Source organism: Schistocerca gregaria, chromosome 4 (assembly GCF_023897955.1).
Source record: "Schistocerca gregaria isolate iqSchGreg1 chromosome 4, iqSchGreg1.2, whole genome shotgun sequence".
Lineage (NCBI taxonomy): Eukaryota > Metazoa > Arthropoda > Insecta > Orthoptera > Acrididae > Schistocerca > Schistocerca gregaria.
In genome coordinates this window covers 678537450-678559303 of record NC_064923.1, presented here as the reverse complement: position 1 = coordinate 678559303, position 21854 = coordinate 678537450, and the positions used below count along the sequence as shown (strand labels likewise).

General features: G+C 36.9%; 1 protein-coding gene across 1 annotated transcript in view; it reads right to left on the bottom strand.

Annotated features, from left to right (window-relative positions):
• Nucleotides 1-21854, bottom strand: part of LOC126267226 (ovarian-specific serine/threonine-protein kinase Lok-like) — a 208491-nt gene that overhangs the window by 35522 nt on the left and 151115 nt on the right. Inside the window, exons 5-7 of the mRNA XM_049972209.1 lie at nucleotides 19604-19807; nucleotides 19310-19524; nucleotides 12748-12934 (exon numbers count right to left, since the gene is read on the bottom strand). Coding sequence (XP_049828166.1) covers nucleotides 12748-12934; nucleotides 19310-19524; nucleotides 19604-19807 — 606 coding nt within the window. The remainder of the gene's footprint in view (nucleotides 1-12747; nucleotides 12935-19309; nucleotides 19525-19603; nucleotides 19808-21854) is intronic.

Below are 21854 nucleotides of genomic sequence, written 5' to 3'. Positions count from 1 at the left end.
ATCTGGAAAGGAAGTTCCCTGAAGGTTGTTTGACAGAGAGCAGGAAAGGTGAACATCTGAGGGTGCAAGCACGCACTTCACAAAAATGACGAAGGAATTTGTGGTGCATCGCTGATGCTATGCTTAACTTATTCTCTAAAAAGAAAGCTAACTATCAACAGTGCAGGTGGTATGTGGTACCCATACACCCAATATTTGAACCTCCCTATTACACATAAATGTATCATGATGGTGGAGTGATCACAGTCCATCCAGTGATACATGCTCAATTTTGATGGCTGCTTCATAACCTGGGTCATCTAGATCCTTCTCTTCACCACTAGCTCTTGCGAAATGAGGTGAGAGTTATCTGTGCAACACATCCTTCTCTCTTGTATATCTCCTGGCTCAATCTCTAATGGCCCACTATCCCACCACCCTCCACCCAACAGTTTCCCCTTCTTCTGTTCTCTCACCCCCTCCCAGTTCATGTCTTTGCATTATTTTCACTGTTTGCCACTTTTCATCGGCTGTGGTATCCATGTACCACATGCCTGCCAATGCACCTGCCATCCCTCCCTCCCACATTCCTACCCAGCAAACCAGCTGCCTCCCTCCATGCCACTAGATACTCATCCCAAAACTCTCTTCCTGCCTCCCACCTCTTTCTCCCTCTTCCCATCCCACCTGACACACCCGGCATAAATTTTTCCATTGTTTTAAAACACCCAATCATGCTTACAAAGAGGGGATAGCATTATTATAGGAGCTCACTAGAGATTGCAAATTACTGTGTGGAAATAAGAGCTGAAAAAAGTCTTACACTGATTCTCTCATTCATAACATTCTTATCATGCACTTTCCTGAGCATGAAGTAAAGAAAGACCTTTTTAGTTTAACTAATCCATCATTGCAGGAATGTTTGCCTTTACCTTGGGAAAATGAGTAGATGTTTTTGCCTCCACTGATGTGTTCTAGTTCAAAGATGTTAGCGTGTTTGCAGTATGTCAACAACAATAGCCTGCATAGTCAGAACTTGAGCATGACCATGTGCATTAGTCGCAGGCTATTGCAGTTCATAAGCAGATCCATAGAGGGAAATTACATTCATGTGCATGCTGTAATATCAGTCACAAGTGTGAATATTATTTCTTCAGAAATGCACAATGCACACACACTACAAAAAGAAAGGTCGTGAAACTGAACTCTGCAACACAAATGCGCTGTAACAAGAAACCATAACAAATGGAAGTGATTCATAATAAAAATTCTGGTAACATTAATTATGTTCAAGATAAGCATGAGTAAAGAAATAAAATAGTAAACTGAATGCTATTGTCTCAGATAATGACAAAGCTTTATCTGTGACACACTGGTCAAATAAAGTACCATTGATATTTCAAACTGATGTGGGCTCTTCGATTAATCTGATTAATCTGCAAGTATTCAAAAAGTTGAGGTCGCCAATAATAATTGGATTTTGAAGCTTCTGTTTATATACAGCAATAAGCAAACACTGATCAAACATTCCATAACGGCCGTTGCATGCAAACAATTTACACAGCAGATCAGAATTATAGTGGTCAAAGGGACAAATTGACAGGACCTTAATTTATTCAAGAAAATCGACTTCACAATCTATGAAAGGATAAGTCATATTCTTACTGATGTTTGTAGCAAAGAGTAGCAAAAGCTGTTGTAATGATATACCATTTTTTTTCTAAAGCAACAACTAGCATTGTAAACTACAAAATGTACATTTCACTGGAGCCAACCACTCTGCCAAAATGCTGTAAAGTACACAACATTCTCCTTGCATTAAAGGACAAAGTGAAAAAGGAACTTGATCAGCTTGAACAGAATGGCATTACACAACCCATTACTGGTATCAGATGAGCTATGCCAATTATCGTCTACATATATTGATTGGTACATTAAGGATTTCCAGGGTTATTAAGGTTACAGTCATTGTGCAATCAATAACTGATTAATATCCAATTGAAAAACCAGATGTACTAATGTCTGAATTAGCTGGTGGTGTATATTTTGCAAAACTAGATTTGGAGGCCCACTTATAAGTTGCCTTCAATGAGGATACATGGAAATTCTTGGTCATCAGTACTACATCTGGACTTCATCAGTACAAAAGATTGCCAGTGCACCATGTCTGTTTCAGCAATACTTGGAACAGTGAATTAGGAAAACTATTAATGCTATGAACTACCCAGATAATATTATAGTCTCAGGGAACACTGTTGAAGAACTGTTGCATAACTTGGTATGCATATTTAAGATTTTACAAGTGGCCAGTTTAAAATGTAACAAGGATAAATGCATATTCTTTCAGTGGGAAGTCCAATACTTTGGATGTGTTCTGTCACAACAAGGCATCAGACCAACACTGACACATGATGAAGCTATTAAGTACCTTCTGGTTCCCAAAGATCTCAGACAATTGTGTGTCACTCTAGGTTAAATCAATTACTACCAGAAATTCATCTACATGCAGCATCCATAAGTGAATCACTTCAAAAATTCTTATGAAAAGGACCAAAATGGATCTTGAACAATGAATGACAATGTGCATTTCATAAATTAAAACAAAAGTTCGCCAAAACCAACATGTCTCACCAAATACCATCCAACTAAAATGTTAACTATTGCAGCAGATGTTTCAAAATACAAAATTGACACAGTTTTGTCACATACACAACATGGTTTAAAAAGGCTAATAGTGTTCACATCCTAAAAAGCAGAAATTGCTCAGAGGAATTTTAGTCTGTAAAAAGGAAGCTCTCACTATTGTCTTTGTTGCCAAAAAGTTCCATGAGTACATTTACAGCAGAAGTCCGTTCTACTTGCAGATCACAAGCCATTGGTGGATACTTACAGTGCTTACAGCAAGGGGCACTGCTTTCATCAAACAGTGATTATGAAACAGTTTACAGATCCACATATGGCTAGATAAAAATTTCAATTCTGCTGATGTATGTTTTGCTTTAGGTATCATGAATCAAGACACTGTTGAAAATTTTCTATTGTTGCCATTTTGATAACAAATTTGTTCCAAAGAAATCAGTGTTATCCGAAATAAAGTAACACATTAAAACAAAGTGTCCTTCAGATAAAGAGTTACTCAATCAACCAGAAATTAAATCATACTGTCACATGAAACATGCTCTAACTGTCTACAGTGGTGTCACTCTGGTGCATTCAGAATCAGGAAGACACGAATGGTGATTTCAAAACTGTTAAAACTGATAGTGCTTCACATACTGCATTAATGCCATGTGGGAGTCATACTTTAGTGATGCTGGCTAAATGTTACTTACACAGAAATACCAGTCAGTTCCCCTAAGACAATATTTATCATGGCTGCAGGCATCAGAATTCTGGTCATGTGTATATTAGGTTGCTGCATAAGTTCATGGCATTTCTGTTTTGCATGTTGGTATTCCAATTGCTGTGGGTTAATTTATCAATTGTAATTTTTTTAGTTCACTGTTGCTATTTGAGTTTACATTTTGTCGTTTGGAGATAGTGAGTGGACATGTAGACACTAGAAAGAGAGTGCCAAATGGAGAAATCAGAACATTTCTGACATATTCTGCTGTTTAATTTCAGCAGAGGGGTGATAGCAGTGAAGGCAGCCAGAAACAACTGTGTCATTTATGGGGTTAATGCCAGTGGACATAGCACAAAAAATAGTTTTCTCATTTTAAGGAGGATCATTTTTTCATTAAAGACTCTCTATGTTCTGGAACACCTTCAGGCTTTGATGAACAACATTTAGATGCATTAAGCCACAATCATCCGCATCTTTGTACTCAAGAATTGGCAAATCTGATGGACTGTGATCACTCCACCATCATGAGACATTTATGTGTAATAGGGAGGTTCAAATATTGGGTGTATGGGTACCACATACCACCTGCACTGTTGATAGTTAGCTTTCTTTTTAGAGAATAAGTTAAGCATAGCATCAGCGATGCACCACAAATTCCTTCGTCATTTTTGTGAAGTGCGTGCTTGCACCCTCAGATGTTCACCTTTCCTGCTCTCTGTCAAACAACCTTCAGGGAACTTCCTTTCCAGATGAAAATGTGCTCCAAACATGAGTTGACAAGTTCTTCACCTCAAAATCAAAGATTTATAGTCACATGGAATCAAAAAATTACCCCAGCATTGGCAGGCTGTTGAAGGAGAATATGTTATTGATGACTAAAGTATTTGGTATGTGTATTTATTGTGTTTATTAAAGTAATGGGCAAACACTAAGAACGTATGCACAAATACAATACATAGACCATAGAATCCCATTTTTGGAAAACTACAGCCTGATTGTAACATATACATTTGGTAAATTGCATTATGTGGTCAAAATGTCAACTATAACTTATGAAAACAGTTCAAACCTTGCCCGGAATGTTATCAGTCAAAGGGTTGCCAGAATCAGTAGTTACAGAGAATGGCACACTGATAACGTAAAAAAAAAAAAATAATAATTAAAAAAAAACCTGGGTAATGTATATTCCACAGTTGATGGCTGCCCATATTCTCAACTGTGAATACATTTCATGTATTTCATAACGGCTGTAGTAACCCAGTGCCTGTGAACATTGCATTGTACTTCTGAACAACACAGTCACTGCAACATCATATAGGCTATTTAAATGCTACACGCAAACAAGCCATCTCATAACAGTACCTGCTTTCAGTGGTAGGTGGTTATCTTCCTGCCATATTTATATGTTGACACCAAGAGTATTTGATAAAAAATAGAGCGATGTTTTAAATCCAGACTATCTTAGCGAGAGCATCCCCCTTGCTTTTCCAGTTGTTGTTGTTGTTGTTGTTGATGTTGTGGTCTTCAGTCCAGAGACTGGTTTGATGCAGCTCTCCATGCTACTCTATTCTGTGCAAGCCTCTTCATCTCTGAATAACTACTACAACTTACGTCCTGATTTTTACCCGCCATGCTTCCCTCCAGTACTAAATTGGTGATCCCTTGATGCCTCAGAAGGTGTCCCACCAACTGATCCCTTCTTCTAGTCAAGTTGTACCCCAAATTCCTCTTCTCCCCAATTCTGTTCAGTACCTCCTCATTAGTTATGTGATCTACCCATCTAATCTTCAGCATTCTTCTGTAGCATCACATTTTGAAAGCTTCTATTCTTTTCTTGTCTGAACTGTTCACTTCCATACATGGCTGCACTCCACACAAATACTTTCAGAAACGACTTCCTGACACTTAAATCAATACTCAATGTTAACAAATTTCTCTTTTTCAGAAATGCTTTCGTTGCCATTTTCAGTCTACATTTTATATCCTCTCTTCTTTTACCATCATCAAGTTATTTTACTCTCCAAATAGCAAAACTCATTTAACTCGTTTTAGTGTCTCATTTCCTAATCTAATACCCTCAGCATCACCTGACTTAATTAGACTACATCCTCCTTTCAATACACTGTCCATTCCGTTCAGCTCTTCCGGTCCTTTGCTGTCTCTTACAGAATTACAATGTCGTCAGCAACGCTCGAAGTTTTTATTTCTTCTCCATGGATTTTAATTTCTACTCCAAATTTTTGTTTTCTTTACTGCTTGCTCAATATATAGTTTGAATAAAATTGGCGATAGGCTACAACCCTGCCTCACTCCCCTCTCAACCCTCAGTATGCTCCAATATTTTCTTTGAACTCTAGATGAGCTTCAAGAACATGGATTTTGTAGGGCATCATGTGTCTCCCTATGTCAAAGATATTCACTGCAGCCTTGACTAGTTGCACATGTTTTTCGGACTTATGTCTGTCCAAAATACCCTAAACTACTGCTATAAACCCTTTTCAAGCAATATTTTCCTTATGACTAGCATATTTGGAAATTCCTTGCATTGTGTGATCATTATCTGTTGTCAAGCAAAAACACCAGCTTCAACCTCGTGTCTTGGACAGTTCGGGAAAGAAGCCTTGCAGGTGTTTGAAGACTGCTGAATTATTAGTCACACCTCTAAACAATAGCTTTGCAGATCCAGCTTTACGAGTCACAGAGGCATCAGCACCTTTTGTGTGTCTACCAATGGTTCCAGCTTGACATTAGCCTTTCTCACACGGAATTAATTTCTCTTTAGTCAGTGTTATCTGTTACAGGGAGCCCTAATGTCTCTGCTACCCCAAAGGGAAAGAAGGCAGGAAAACAATAGTAAAATCACCTACTATGCTGTCATAGCAAGAGGAGAGGTGATTTATGAGGCACATCCCAGGTGTTGGGTGGGGGGTCCTAACCAGCTTACTGGCAAACTTAACTGAAATAAAGTAGCTCTCATGCACCAAAGACACTCTCTGTGGTTAACAACCACAGTTGTAAATCAGAGTGTGTTCCAGCTAAGGTTAATTACCTTTGAAAGTCAAATATGGAAAGATCTTTTTGGGAAAAAAAGTCACTATCTTGCCCAGAAAAGCAGGTAAAGGCTACATCAAATTTGGTGGGTAGCCAACTAGAAGGAATCAATGCATTAGAATATTTGCAATCACCCAAATGCCTACTGACACACAAAAAGAAGATTCAGCATAAGCAAATAAATTATATTCCAACACAACACGAACTCACTACCTAAGACTGGAAAACTCAAGAAGGTCACAGATGAATTAAATAAATAAAAAATGTTAATAGTGGCCAATGAATGAGAAACACATTTGAGGTCTCATTCGAATCACAAGGATATAGTATTTATAATGGGAAACCAAGACAACGGATTATGAAGCAATGACCCCAATTTGGTACAGGATTTATAGTGAACATAAAAATAATAGATTCAATAAATGATTTTCGAGGAATATTACCAAGAATTGCAACTCTGACTTTTAAAACAATGAACAAAACCTACATAATTATAAATGTTCATCTCCTACAAATGAAAAACGTTTTATAACAAAATCAAAGGGGGGAGGAACATAAATTTTGGGACCTCCTCACAATTTTTTGTAAGAAATGTACAATTTTAAAGTATTGAGCGGAGTAGACACAGGCTTAGACCACTACTTAGTTAAAATTAAAATCAAATCCACACCATCAAAGAAAAAATGCAGAGAACTAATAAAACAAGAAGGAGGTATGACCCATATCAGCTAATTAAAAATGACAAATACCAACAAATAACACAAACCATAAAAGTAACAGATGATCTAGAAGAACTGGTACCAAGTCTAAAGAAACGAGCTCACTTGAAACCACAAAGTACACCTGTGTGGAGGACTCCAGAATGTGACAAATTCCATGAAGAAAGACACCAAGCATGGTTAAGGTGGCAAATAAACAAAACTGAAGAAAATGCCATCAACCTCAAAAATTAAACAAAAAATGCATAAAATATTAGGAAAATTAAAAGAGGATTCTGTAAAGACATAATAAACCCTATAGAAGAGAATTACCAAAAAATCATTTCCAGGAACTGATACAAAATCTTTGGGAAACAACTACAACATTACGAGCCATAAACACTAATACTGAATGATGAAGGTGGAAGAATGGCAGACAGAAAATGCTGAAATGATGGCAAAAGCATATAATAAACTTTTGAATTGTGAAGAACACAAAGAACTCTTAGGAATCGACCTGAACATTGGACTATGGCCATCATACTCCCCCTACATAAGATGGGGGATAAGAGCAGCCCAGACAACTACAGAGGAATCTCTCTCCTAACCTAGACATACAAGATTTTATCCAAGATCCTGTATGGAAGAATCAAGGAACAACTAGAACAGGAGTTAGGGGAATAGCAGGTAGGTTTCAGACCATGGAGAAGCTGTGCAGAGCGAATCATTAGTTTAAAATTGATTATGGCATACTACAGGACATGGAACAAGTCTGTTGCAATATCATTTGCAGAGTTGTAGAATGTATATGACTGCCTCCATAGACATTCAGTACCAAAAGTTTTATGAAACCTGGGACTCCATCCAAAACTAATTAAATTAACAGGACTTACTGTAACTAGAACCAAACTGAAAGTTAAGTTTAGAGAAGAAATTCGTGAACCATTCCTTAAAAAAAAACAGGCTTAAGAAAAAGTGACTGTCTCTCACCAGTACTGTTCAACCGTGCCCTGTAACACTTACTGAGAGAATGGTACAATGATAATCCAAAGCACATTAGAATTGGAAATATAAATTTGAACTTCTTGGGATTTGCTGATAATTTTGCTCTCCTAGCCAACAATGTTCAAGAAATCAGGCAACAAGTTAATTCACTACAAGAAGTAACACATAAAATTGGCCTCAGAATATCATTTGAAGGAAAAAAAGAGATTATGCTATCTGACCCACCACTTGGAAACAAAATTACAACAGGAGAACAAGAAATCAAAATTGTTGATGAATTTAAATATTTGTTGAAATTGTAACTTACAATGTAAATAAGAAAACCTTACGGCAAAACAGAATAAAAAAAACTGGGCGAAGCAAATTACATTACCATAAACACACATGACAAAAAACCTATCCATAGAACAAAATTAAAACATAATAAAATAGTTACACAACCAGAAATAACTTACACAGCTGAAACCATCTTCAAAACATCTAATATACCAGAAACTGACAAAATACACTTGTTTCTACCTTTAGTAATCAGGACATGCATAAATAAACAATATCAAGTAAATGGGCACTGGAGAATAGCTTACAATGAAACAGTGTACAAGAAAATAGAACCAGTAATAAGCATGATCAGGAAGAAGTGTATCTCATTCTTTGGACATCTGATCAGAACACCACGAAACATAATTAGTACTGATATAATAAACAAATTGTGGAATAGTAAGAGCAACATTAAATGGATCACAGAAATTAAGGAAAATACACTAGAACTCCAAATTACAGCAGATGACTTAAAAAACAAAACAGAGAGAACTAGGATACTGCAAGAGACACAACCCAAGCTTTCAGAAACCACATAGTGCCAACTGACTCCAGAGTCATATAAAATAATGAAAGACATAAACACAACACAAAGCAAAACTCATATCTGCATGTTTTACGTACAAACACTCAACTGTGTAAAAAGGGAGCTTTCTACATGGGCCTCCAACTGTTCAAGAATCTTCCCACTAGTATTAAGTCCATTGAAGACAACATAAAATTTAGCAAAGCAGTGAAGTCATATTTGTTGTGTCACTATTTTTACTCTATAAATGAATACTTAGAACCGTAATCTTGATATTTTATGTTACAATGAAAACATTGAGCAATAATAGTACATTATGATACTATATGTTAATATATGTTAACAATGTTGACTGATATTTTCCAACATCTGCAACACACTATGTACCATCAGATCACATGGAATAAATAAATAAATTAATTAATTAATTAATGAAGATCAATAAAAGGGCTACAGGAAGAGCGACCTCAGATGAAGAAAGAAAGAAAATATGTCAATCAATCAATCTCTTTATTCATCCATTAACAATATACATTGTATGGATGTAGTCAATTACAATATAGTTTCTTATCTTTAATTTGTTTCAAAACCTTGGATAATAAATACAAATATTTTATATCAGCATATATAAATAATATTACTTTTCCATATTCAGATATTCTTCAATGCTATAAAAACTATATGTTAGTAAAAATGGTTTAAGATCTACCTTGAATTTATGAAATTCTTTAATTTTCTTTATTGTAGAAGGCAATGCACTAAAAAGTATTTTGGGCTGGCAGTTTACACTTTTTTTGGTAGAGTGCTCCTTTGTGGATGTGTCCGTGAAAATCACCCCTGTTCCTTGTTTCATGGTTATGAACATGATTATTTAATGTTGAAAATTCCTGGTGAGTTTTCAGAAAGCATACACATTCACAGATGTAGAAGCTAGGAAGAGTCATTATTTTAAATTCTTTAAATATTTCCCTGCATGACACTCTTCCGGGGACCCCTTTCATTATTCTAATAGCCCTTTTTTTAAGTTTGAAACCTTGTTTTGCCGTACCTGTATTTCCCCAGAAGATCACACCATATCTAAGGAAACTGTTCATGTAAGCATAATAGGCACACAGCAATGATTCAGTGTTGCAGCATTCCCGAAGTATTCTTAGCACACAGCAGCATTTCCTTAATTTTTTATTCAAAACTTCTAGATGGTTTTCCCATCTCAATTCTCATCCACCCATATACTGAGGAATTTTGTGTATGGAGCTTGTGCAATATCATAGTTCCCTAACTCAGGTTTTACTCTTCTTCTAGCTTTACTTTTAATATTTCTGAAATTCATCAATACCATTTTATCCTTATTAATGATCAAAGCATTATTGCTAAACCATTTTCCTGTCCCATTTATTGTCCTAGAGACACTCTGCTGTAGATCATCCTCAGTGTATCTTTTTATAAAAATGCTAGTGTCATCAGCGAACATTACTGTTTCTGCAACTGTCAGATGGTGTGGCAAATCGTTTATGTACACCAAAAACAACAGAGTGCCTAACACGGAACCCTGGGACACTCCATAGCCAGTTTTTTTTTAAATCTGAAAGATGCTCTTTGCCTTCATGACATATTTGTACGTTCTGTTGCCTATCAGAGAGATAAGACTTGAACCATTTGAAGGCAAGTCCACAGACCCCATAACATTCTAGTTTCATAACCAATAAGTCATGGCTGATTAAATTAAATGCTTTAGATAAATCTAAGAATATTCCACAGCTTAATTTGTTCTTTTTCAATGCATTTAGAACCATGTTCATGAACTGGAAGACTGCCGTTTCTGTGGATCTGTTCTTTCCAAACCCATTTTGAGCATTAGTCAGCATTTTATTTTTATTCAGGAAGTCAGCTAGCCTTTCATACATTACTCTTTCAATTACTTTAGAGAAACCTGACAATAATGACACAATGTGAAAGAATGAAGAAGTATTGGGCAGACAGAAGAGCAAAACACCCTTCATATAATAATAAATTACAATAATCCCTTTAAAACCACTGTGCTATTGAATTGTCTTATTGAATTATTATTGAACTATATTGTATTACTGAATAACAATGACATGTATAAACCGTTGTATAACTAACAAGAGTGGTCCAATGAAGGGAATGAAATAAAAATAATTAAATAAAATCACTTTGGAGACCAATTAGAAATATCACAATTTTGAAGTCTCCTATTACCTCGTAACCATACATTTTACAAATTCTAGCAAGAAGTTTATGCTTGTGTAATCCGCTTTGAGATGAACTGAGTGAGTCTGAGGAGGGGATGGGTATCTTTACCCATTAAGAATCTGTTTGATGAGCTGTTTACAAATAGGCACCAGTCATTTGGATTGGAGTCTATTCCAACAGTGCCAGTCAGACCAGTCACACTGTGGCAGAAGCATAGCTCATTTTGATGAAGGGGAAAAATTCTTAGTGACACTTTCTTGTTATGGCATGCACACCTTCATCCAACAAGTTCCATTGCTTCAATATTGATGTCAGAAGCTCGGTCCTTGACTTTGTGAAACCAAGGTCTGTAATCAAGTCATTTACATCTTCCTATTTAGGATAGTATTTTTCTATATCCTCAGCTGAAAAATCTGAATCTGCAACTTCCCATTTACTTTGTGAACTCTCTTCTATATAAAAATGATCCCTTACACTGTACGAGCATGTCAAAGTATTCTTTGGAGGTCTTAAACATTTTATGGTAATGGAGTACTCTTTTTCTCTTGCCTTGACAAAATAATCACATCATCATAATCATCATTTTGAACAGTTTCTGGCCCCATGCTGGGTCTGTCTGAAATATAAGCCTCACCATCTAGCCATGTTTTCCCACCATCTTTCGTGTTCACTATGGTCCAGTCCTCATATGTTTTTTTAATACACTCCTCCTTTACCTTTCAGCCATCTATCCCTTGGTCTTTTACTTCATATCTACATTTCACGTAACTTCTTGGGAATGTTCTTATTTCCCATTCTCTTAAAGTGCTCATACAATCTTGGTCTTGATGTTTCTTCCTGTTCTGTAGGGGTTCCTCTTTCACTATTTTCCTTACCCTTTAACTTCTCATCCTATCTCTTCTTGTTACTCCTGTCCTTCTTATGAGGGACTTCAGTTCACATGCCTGTAACCTGATTGCATCTCTTTTCTTCATTACTGATGTTTCAGATGTGTGTATTAGTACTGGGATGTAGGAACTTGTATATATTACTTATTTGCTTTTTTTGTAGGATGTCTTTGTTCCGAACGAGGCTCCTAACACTAAGCAGGAAAGGTTTGGCCTGTCTGCCATGTTCACTGATCTCATTTCTTCCATTTTCCTCTGTCACAATTCCCAAATATTTGACACTTTCCACCTCCTTTAATTGTTAATTTCCATTCATTATTCCACTAGTTATTCTATCCTACTTTCTGGTTCTAACCAGGACGTCACATTTGTTTGCATTAAATTTCATTCCATGTTAATTCATTCATGACCACATTCATAGCAATACTTATCTTACGGATACTTGCAGTCTCATGATCCCATCTTTTAAGAATCTTTTGAGTCAGTAAATTGGAGACAAACTTAAACAGTGAGTGTAAGATCACACTACATCACTGAAAAAATAGAAAATTACTGAATGTGAATGTCCTGTAATGAAAGCAAAGTTTATGGGGAATAATGGGTATTTGGTGTATTCTTTAAAAAGCAGTCAACTATAAGACAGTCATGAAAACATAAAGGTAAAGAGAACAGTAAAATTTGTTAATATATTAAAACCAGTAGCTGATAAATAATAATAGTCACCTGTAGCCAACGATGCGTCAAGATGTGTTTCACTTTAATCCTCTGATTTGGGTCTTTTTTCAACATACTGTCCACAAGTTCTTGTGCAGGATACGATACATTTACCCACACTTCAGGTGGTTTGGTAATATGATACTGCCCTCTCATGATAGCAATGGGATCACGGAATGGCAATGATCCACTCAGGCTGCGACAGTAATAGCATTAAAATCAGTTAGGCTGGTCACATTGTTAATACATGCATCACTGTTTCAAACTGCATGAACTCACATAACATATTACAGTAACAAAAAATGGAAAATCCAGGATGGAATGTAACAACGTAATGAAATGGATCGCTGCTACTAACCGTACTGCAGAGATGCTGCGTCACAGAAAGGCACAACAAAAAGACTGTTGGAACAAGAGATTTAGGCCAACAAGGCCTTTGTCAAAAACAGACAACATACTCATATGTTCGTGCAAATGCATCTCACACCAACATGACCTCAGTCTCTGGCAGCTGAAGCCAAACTCCAGCTGCCAGAGACTGTGGCCATGTGGCTGAGAGTTGCATTTGTGTGTGTGTGTGTGTGTGTGTGTGTGTGTGTGTGTGTGTGTGCGCGCGCTATTTTTGACAAAGGCTTTGTTACCCGGAAGCTAACATTCTGACAGTCTTTTTTTTGTTGTGTGTGTGTGTGTGTGTGTGTGTGTGTGTGTGTGTGTGTGTGTGTGTGCGCGCGCGCGCTATTTTTGACAAAGGCATTGTTACCCGGAAGCTAACATTCTGACAGTCTTTTTTTTGTGCCTTTCTGTGACTCAGCATCTCCGCTGTATGGTGAGTAGCAACTATCCTTTTCATGATATTGTTATTACAATAACAAAGATTCTAGGTTGAAAATCATAAACGAAAAAGCTAATGCCCATCTGTAGTTGATTGGTTTGTGGCACATACATGTAAGTAACAGCAGAGAGATATTACTAGCTATTGAGCTGTCACACTGGTTTTTGTGTGATTATTTACACACACAAATACAAAGACCCAGATGTACCCACTCTTGGCCACGGTAATGCATAATGTTGCCATGGTCACAGTAATGTAATATCACCCGACACCAAAAGATATTAATTAGGAATTGTCAAACTGTATTAGGAAATTGATTACATACACAAAACTAAGCACAAAATTTGATCTGGTGCCACATTTCTTAAGACTGAGGACCAACCTTTCTCTTTTATGGAAATGCAGATTATACTAATGTATGTTAATGGTAATTAGGCAAAAATGAAAATAAAATAATTTAAGGAGGCAGATGGCAGAACAAGAGAGTAAGTTAAGAGGTCCCAGCTTGCTTCATCACATAGCCCACCTCTGAATTGCTTCAATGCCTTCTAATACGTTGCTGATTCGTGGACATAAGCTTCTTAGTCTCAAGAAAGTTTGTTATATTCAAATTTAGAATATGTTCAAGGATTCTGCAGCAAACAGAAGTTAGGAATATTGGTCTGTAATTTTTTGGGTCCGAACTTTTAACCTTCTTATATACTGGAGTCACCTGTGCCTTTTTGCAGTCACCTGGGACCTTGTGCTGGGCAAGAGATCTATGACTAATGCAAACTAGGTAAAGGACCAATGCCATAGAGTACTCTTTGTAAAATCGAATTGGGATTCCATCCGGACCTGGTGGTTTATTTGTTTTCGAATCTTTCAATTGTTTCTTTACGCCAGGGATGCTTATTACTATCGTCCATACAGGAGTCTGTCTGATGGTCAAATGATGGTATGTTTTTACATTTCTACTGTGTTTGTTAGACAGTACAAAGAGAATTAAAATAAATGGTGAAGAGCACAATGCATTTGATTGCTGATGCACTGTTTCTGTGGCAGATTCAATGCTGAAAATACTGGCTGGTGTGTTCAAACAGTATTAACTGCAAATACACACCGACAAAGCTGAATTGATAATAGCTGGCAAAAAAAACCACTGAGAACATGAAAAACTGAACAGCCATAATAATTTTGCTATCTAGAGAACACTCTTTCCAAAGATATATGAGGCATGCTTTTAAAGTAAGTGCTGTTCTGAAATATTGGTGTTGGAACTTTGCATGCTCACAAAGTACCTTCAGCTGTGTGCTATCCATGTACACCATTATAATAGCTTCCATTTATATTAATATTTATTTACATATGTTTAAAATAGCTCAGCCAATTAAAAATGATTTTTATTGTAAAATAACTAATGTTATTCATTTCTTAAATACAAGAGACATGAATGCTGTCAAAAAAATCAGGAGGACATATATTACATGATTTATCATTGCCATGTCTTTCTTCACATTTAAATAAGTGTTGTGTTCTGAATGAAACAGTAACATTACAGTATAGAAAACTGTGCACAGGCAGTGGTTTTTTTTATTTTTATTTTTTTATTCTCAGTTCGAAATAAAGAAATAGGTGTTTCAGCATTTTTGCCTTATCAGTTACAATTTGGCTTCTCTGCTAGAAATAAAACATACTGGTATGCATGTCCATTGTTCCATTGTTTTTGGAAATTCAGCCTATTAGAGGATGAAATAGGGGTTGAAATGTTTTTATGAAAATATTTCATTGTGAAAGCATGTTTACAGCTAAATCTTTGAAAATTTGTGTTTGGCTTCCCAATTAGAGATGAAAATATGTGCTTCACTGCTTTTGGAAATTATAGGGTCAGGCTCATTCACTGACTCATCATCAGCCAGCCCAAACTGCTGAGGTTAGAGACTTGCAGTTTGGAGAAGGTGTGGACCTTATGCCATAGGCATCGTTTAAGAAGGAATTGTCTGAAACTGTATTCCTAAGGTGGTGAAAGGCCTTTTGAAAGTATTTTGTTACTAAGGGAATTTTGAAGCTAGAACTATGAAAACTGGTATTTGGTTTCTACATCAGGAAATAAGAGATAAGTGTTTCAGCATTTTTGCAATTCAGCCATTAAAGGGGTAAAACAGTGAGCAATAGTTTTTTTTTTGCAAATAAATAAATACCAAAGAACTACTGAAGGATTGTTAAAGCTACATCTATGCCAACTGGCATTTTACTTCTTGCTTAGAAGTAAAAATATATGTGTTTCAGTGTTACTGGAGGGGATGAACATTTTTAACAAAAATTTCATTACATTCAAAAAATTTTAAAGATAAATTTATGAAAAATTTGTATTTTACGTCTCAGATGTAAAGAAATATTTGTTAGGGGATGAAACTTGCTTATATGGTCTTAATTAGCATGAAAAGCTTAGGTGTTGCAGTTTGTAAACAACATAAAAATTCAATGAAATGAAAACAAAAAAAATCTGCTGGCCATGCATACTACTTGAGTGAAGCAGTTGGCACTAAGCTAGTTATGAAATAAAATAAATATTTTTGAGAATTTTTGGAAGTTATCACTGTCCTGTGCATAACTAATTTGTGGTAAATCAGCATTTGTGATTTTGTTAGGCCTACTGTAGCACATATTTTAACTAACATATGGGCTTATAAACTCTATCTTACTCCCTTCTCTACCACTGCTTCCCTTTTGTGTCCTTCAACTCTTATATCTGGCTTCTGTAAAAGTTGTAAATAACCTTTTGCTCCCTGTATTTTGCCCCTCCTACCTTCAGAATTTTAAAGACTGTCAAAAGCTGTTTGTAAGTATAGAAATGAAGGATGGGTAGTCTTTCCTTAACTTATTTCCTGAGGTAAGTAGTTGGGTCAGCAGTGCCTCTCATGAACCCACACTTCTCCAGAATGAAGTCAGTTTCTATCAATTTTTCCATTCTTCACTACATAATTTGTGTCAATATTTCACAGCTGTGATTTATTAAACTGATATTTTGGTAATATTGCATCTGCCAGCACCTGCTTTCTTTGTAATTAGAATCACTACATTGTTCTTGAAGTCTGAAGGTATTTTGCCTGTCTCATACCTCTTGCACACCATGTGGATTGTTTTGTCATCTGGCTTTGCAACGACCAGTAGTTCTGAGGGAATGCTGTCTATTCAAGGGGCCTTATTTTGACTTAGGCCTTTCAAGTCCTCTGTCAAATTCTTCTTGCAGCATCTTATCTCCCATTCACCTTTGTCTACTTCCTCTTCTCTTTCTGTAATATTTCCTTCCAGTTCATTTCAATTCTATAACCCCTTCACACATTCCTTTCACCTTTTAGCTTTCCCTCCTTTACTTAGTACTGTTTCTCCATTCAGCTCTTTTTGTTCATGGAGCTGCTTCTCTTTTTTGCAGTGGTATAAGAATTAAATTGGAGCAATATTCCTGAGTTTCTTTTCGTAAAGAAACATTGAAATAAAATTAAGCATTTCTGTTTCTCCTAATCTACCCTCGATTTCAGTTTCTGTCTTATGTATGAGTGTCTGGACACTAACTTTGGTACCACTAATAGCCCTTACATATGACCAGCATTTTGTGGGAATTTTTTAATGATATTCTGTAATGGTCGACAATGAAGGCTTCACACTCCTGACAGCTGAAAGTGTTTCATTCAGCTCTCTCTATCTACAGCCATATGTTTTGTTTTACACATATTATTCATTTGTCTCTTATTTCTTTAGAAGTTTCTGTACAGTGACACTGTACCATGGAGGGTCCCTCCCATTATTATCCGTGCTACTGAGTATATATCTGTCCAGTGCACGCTGAACTGTTCTTTTTATCTTGAGCCATAGTCCCTCTAGTGCTCCTGTCCTGAGCTAAAAGTTTCAAGTTCTTAATTAAGGTATGGCAATACAGTATCATTATCAAGTTTACTGAACATACAAATATTTATACTTGTTTTAGATGTTCTTTGTACTTTGGTAATCATTGTTGCTACAACCTTCTCATGGTTACCAATATCATTCTCAATGTGGACATTTCCAAAGAGGTCTGCTTGTGGTCATTAGACCTAATATAGTTCCATCATGAATGGGTTTCTGAACTATCTATTCTAGGTAGTTTTTAGAGAAGACATTTAGTAATGTTTCATCAGATGTCTGATCACATGCCACCACTAAAAAACTATAATGATCCCAATTGGTTATTGGGTAATTACAGTCTCCTCCTCTGATGATACAATTTGATGTACTTGTAAACTAAGGTATTTTGGTTACATCAGTGGGTTAGTTTGGTGGTTCATAGAGGGATTCAGTTATAAGTTTATGTCCATCCCTGATATTGAGTATTGGCTAAACAATCTCACATGCAGCTTCAGTTTCTACTTTGGTGGATTTGATTGTTTTATCCAGTGCAACAAATACACCACCCCCCATTGCCCCAAGCCTGTTATTGTGGTTTCTCGAACAATATGACTGCAGTCAGTTTCAGGTTTTAATCAGCTTAACTAGTAGCTTGGGAGTTTCCTTTTATTTTAGCAGCACTTCAAACTCTGGCACTTCATTGCAAGTCCTTTGACAGTTAATTACTAGGTTTTTAAAACTCTTGACTGTGGGGAGAATTCCTTTGGATCTCACACTGATAATTCCAGGTCTCTGGACTGGATGGAGAGTTGCCCAATCTAGAAATCCCTTGTGTGCACCCCACTCACAGTCAGATACCTGGGTAACAGCCTCTGGTGTGCAGTGCACACATGAACTATTTAGGAAGACAATAACAAATAATTAAATAGTTTAAAAATGGCTCTACCTTGTTGACTAATTCCAGATTCATTCATTTATTAGTTAATTACAGTTTGGTAATTTGCATATACAGTTTCTGAGCCATGGATTATTCACTGATGTAAATAAAGGCATAAACATGAGCATGTGTGACCACCCCATACAATACCAGACACGCAAGCTTATAAAAAAGGTTTGACATTTTTCCACCCTGTCTCTTTACAGTGGCTTATTACAGAGGGGTAAACTATCATGAGGCTGAAAGGAATCTGCATGTGTTATATTGCATCTTTCAATTAGAATCAGAGTTTCAGTAACTATCAACTGCATGTTTCATTATTATGACCTGACTGATAGTGATCTCATAAGATAAAAAGAGACTGAGAATACATTTTTAGTGTCTGTGAAAGGGGATTAAAGAAAAATACATATACATTATCCTACATGGATATAAATTGAAATCCTCCTGTGTTAACTTCAGTAAATTACTTTGAGATCACTTGCATTATTTTTTTCCTGTTCATAGAATTTTGTTTATCCAGCTGAAATGGAGGATAGGAAATATGCAACAAATATTTGAAAGGCAAAGACTTTGTTTCATAGTAATATCAGTTTGAGAATTAATGGTGTATCTGAATGGAGTGGCTAACTATATGTCAGTGGTTTGTTTTCTTTAAGTATATTATAATTGGGAGAGTGATAAAGTGCAGTGGTATTTTAGGTAAAGTATAAAACAGAATATTGCCAAAGTAAGAGGCAGAAACAGAGAAGAGATCAAGGACAGGAATATGATGACAGAGACGAAGATGTAAAAAATACTAAGAAAAATAACAAAGATACACGATTATGGTCAGCACTATCCCCTTCCATCCATGACATTACAATTCAGTTTCTTTAGCTTTTATTAAACAAGTTCTTACAATAAATTTAAAACTAGTGGAATGTTATCTGTCTCACCAATAAAACAGAATGACTCCCATGCTCCATACATCAACTTGCTTCGTATATGTCTTTCCCCTGGATGCAGCTGAATGTATTTCAGGTGCTATGTAAAATGGTGTACCTACTTTTGTATCCATGGCACTCTGGAGACATTCATTTTTTGAAACTCCAAAGTCACTCACTTTAATTATGGTCTCAGGTTTTCTTTCCATCAGTAAAATGTTTTCTGGCTGTGAAACAAAGTGTCACTTATTTAGCAACAGGAACAGGCATGTGTAATATTTCTCAAATAGTTATTTTATAACTGACCTTGAGATCACGATGACAGATGCCTTTATTATGGATGTACTCAACGGCACGTGACAACTGATAAAATATTAATTTTGTCTGCTTCTCAGTGAGTCTAAGGCGTGGTTGAATCCAGTTGACAAGATCACCACCTTCCATAAGTTCCAAGATAATATAAAGATCTCTGTTGTGGAATACCATATCTTCCATTGAGATAACACATGGCTGCAATAAAGAAAGAAAGACTGATTTGTTATTAAAAAGTGAATTCCACACATGATACTGTCTTTCATCTACAGGTGTTATCAGCATAAAAAAATTACCTGTGGTTAATTTTCAGTAATACATGATTAACAGCTATTATAAAGGAAATGCAAATTTATTTACATTTATATTATAGAAATGAAATGGAAAACAACTACAAATGTGTTTTAATCTAAGTCAATATATATTCGATTCACTGAAGCAATGAGGAAGGAATTCTGAGTGAAACAAGAAAACAAATTAGGACAGTCCCAAATGTGTGCACAATCTCCAGATGTATAATTAGTGGTATTATTCAGACGATATTGGTAAGTGATACATACATTAACAGAATGAATGGTGGCATTAGAGAACAGTTCTATGTCTCAAGGAGGCTCCTGCATTTTTGTTGGTGTATGGCTTGTGCAAGACACTATTTCAGTTAAACAATGGAAAATCCAGGATGGAATGTAACAATAGTAGGAAAAGTATAGTTGCTACTCAACATATAACAGGGATGCTGAGTCGCAGACAGGCACAACAAAAAGAATGCCGGAAAGTGAGCTTTGTTGAAAATAGACAACACACACGCACATGCACACACACACACACACACACACACACACACACACATGACCACTGTCTCTGGCAGCTGGAACCAGATTGCGAGCAGCAGTGCATGATGGAACAGTCAGCTGGGTGGGAGTAAGGAGAAGGATGGGGTGGGGAGGGGGAGGGAAGAAGGTAGGGGTGGGGATGGTTAAGTGCTGCTAGAGGGAATGTGCAGTGATGAGGTGGAGAGCAGGGCAGCTAAGTGCAGTTGGAGGTTAGACAGGATGTGGGGGAAGAGAGGGCAGGGTGACAGAAAAGGAGAAGTAAGAAGACTGGGTGCTTTGGTGGAATAGAGGACTGTGTAGTGCTGGAATGGGAAGGGGCTAGATGGGCAAGGGAAATGACTAATGAATGTTGAGGCCAGGAGGGTTATGAAGCATTGTTCAGAAGGAGCCAGATGGCATAGACTGTGAAATAGTCATTGAAATGAAGAACGTCATGTTGGGCAGCATGCTCAGCAACAGGGTGGTCCAATTTTTTGTGGCTGTGCTTTGTCGGTGGCCATTCATGTGGACAGAGAGCTTGTTGGTTGTCATGCCCATATAGAATGCGGCACAGTGGTTGCAGCTTAGCTTGTAGAGCATATGACTGGTTTCACAAGTAGCCCTGCCTCCGATAGGATAGATAATGTATGTGACTGGACTGAATTAGCTGGTGGTGGGAGGATGTATGAGGCAGGTCTTGCATCTACGTCTATTACAGGGGTATGAGCCATAAAGAAAGGGGTTGGGAGCAGGGGTTGTGTAGGGATGGAAGAGGATATTGTGTAGGTTTGTTGGGTGGTGGAATACCATTGTAGGACATTTATCATTTCTGGATATGATGAGTGGTAGTCGAAACCATGGCAGAGAATGTAATTCAGCTGCTTCAGTCCTGGGTGGTACTGAGTCATGAGGGGAATGGCCAGATGGTGAGACTTTAGGAGGTGGTGGGGACTTGAAAGATAAGGTGCAGGGATCCATTTTTGTACTAGATTTGAAAGGTAATTATGATTTGTGAAAGTCTCAGAGAGACTCTCAGTATATTTTGGGAGAGACTGTTCGCCACTACAGATGGCTGTATGGAAGGGACTTCTTGGTATGGAGTGGGTAGCAGCTGTTGAAGTGGAGGTATTGCTGGAGGTTGATAGGTTTGGTATGGACAGAGGTACTGATGTAGTCATCTTTGAAGTGGAGATCAATATTGAGGAAGGCAGCTTGTTGGGTTGAGTAGGACCAGGTAAACTGAATGGAGGTGAAAGTGTTGAGGTTCTGCAGGGGTGTGGATAGGGTGTTCTCACCCTTGACCCAGGTCATGAAGGCATCATCAATGAACATGGACCTGGTGAGGAGCTTGGGTTTCTGGGTATTTAAGAAGGATTCTTCTAGATGGCCAATAAATATGTTTGCATAAGATGGTGACATGCAGATTCCCATAG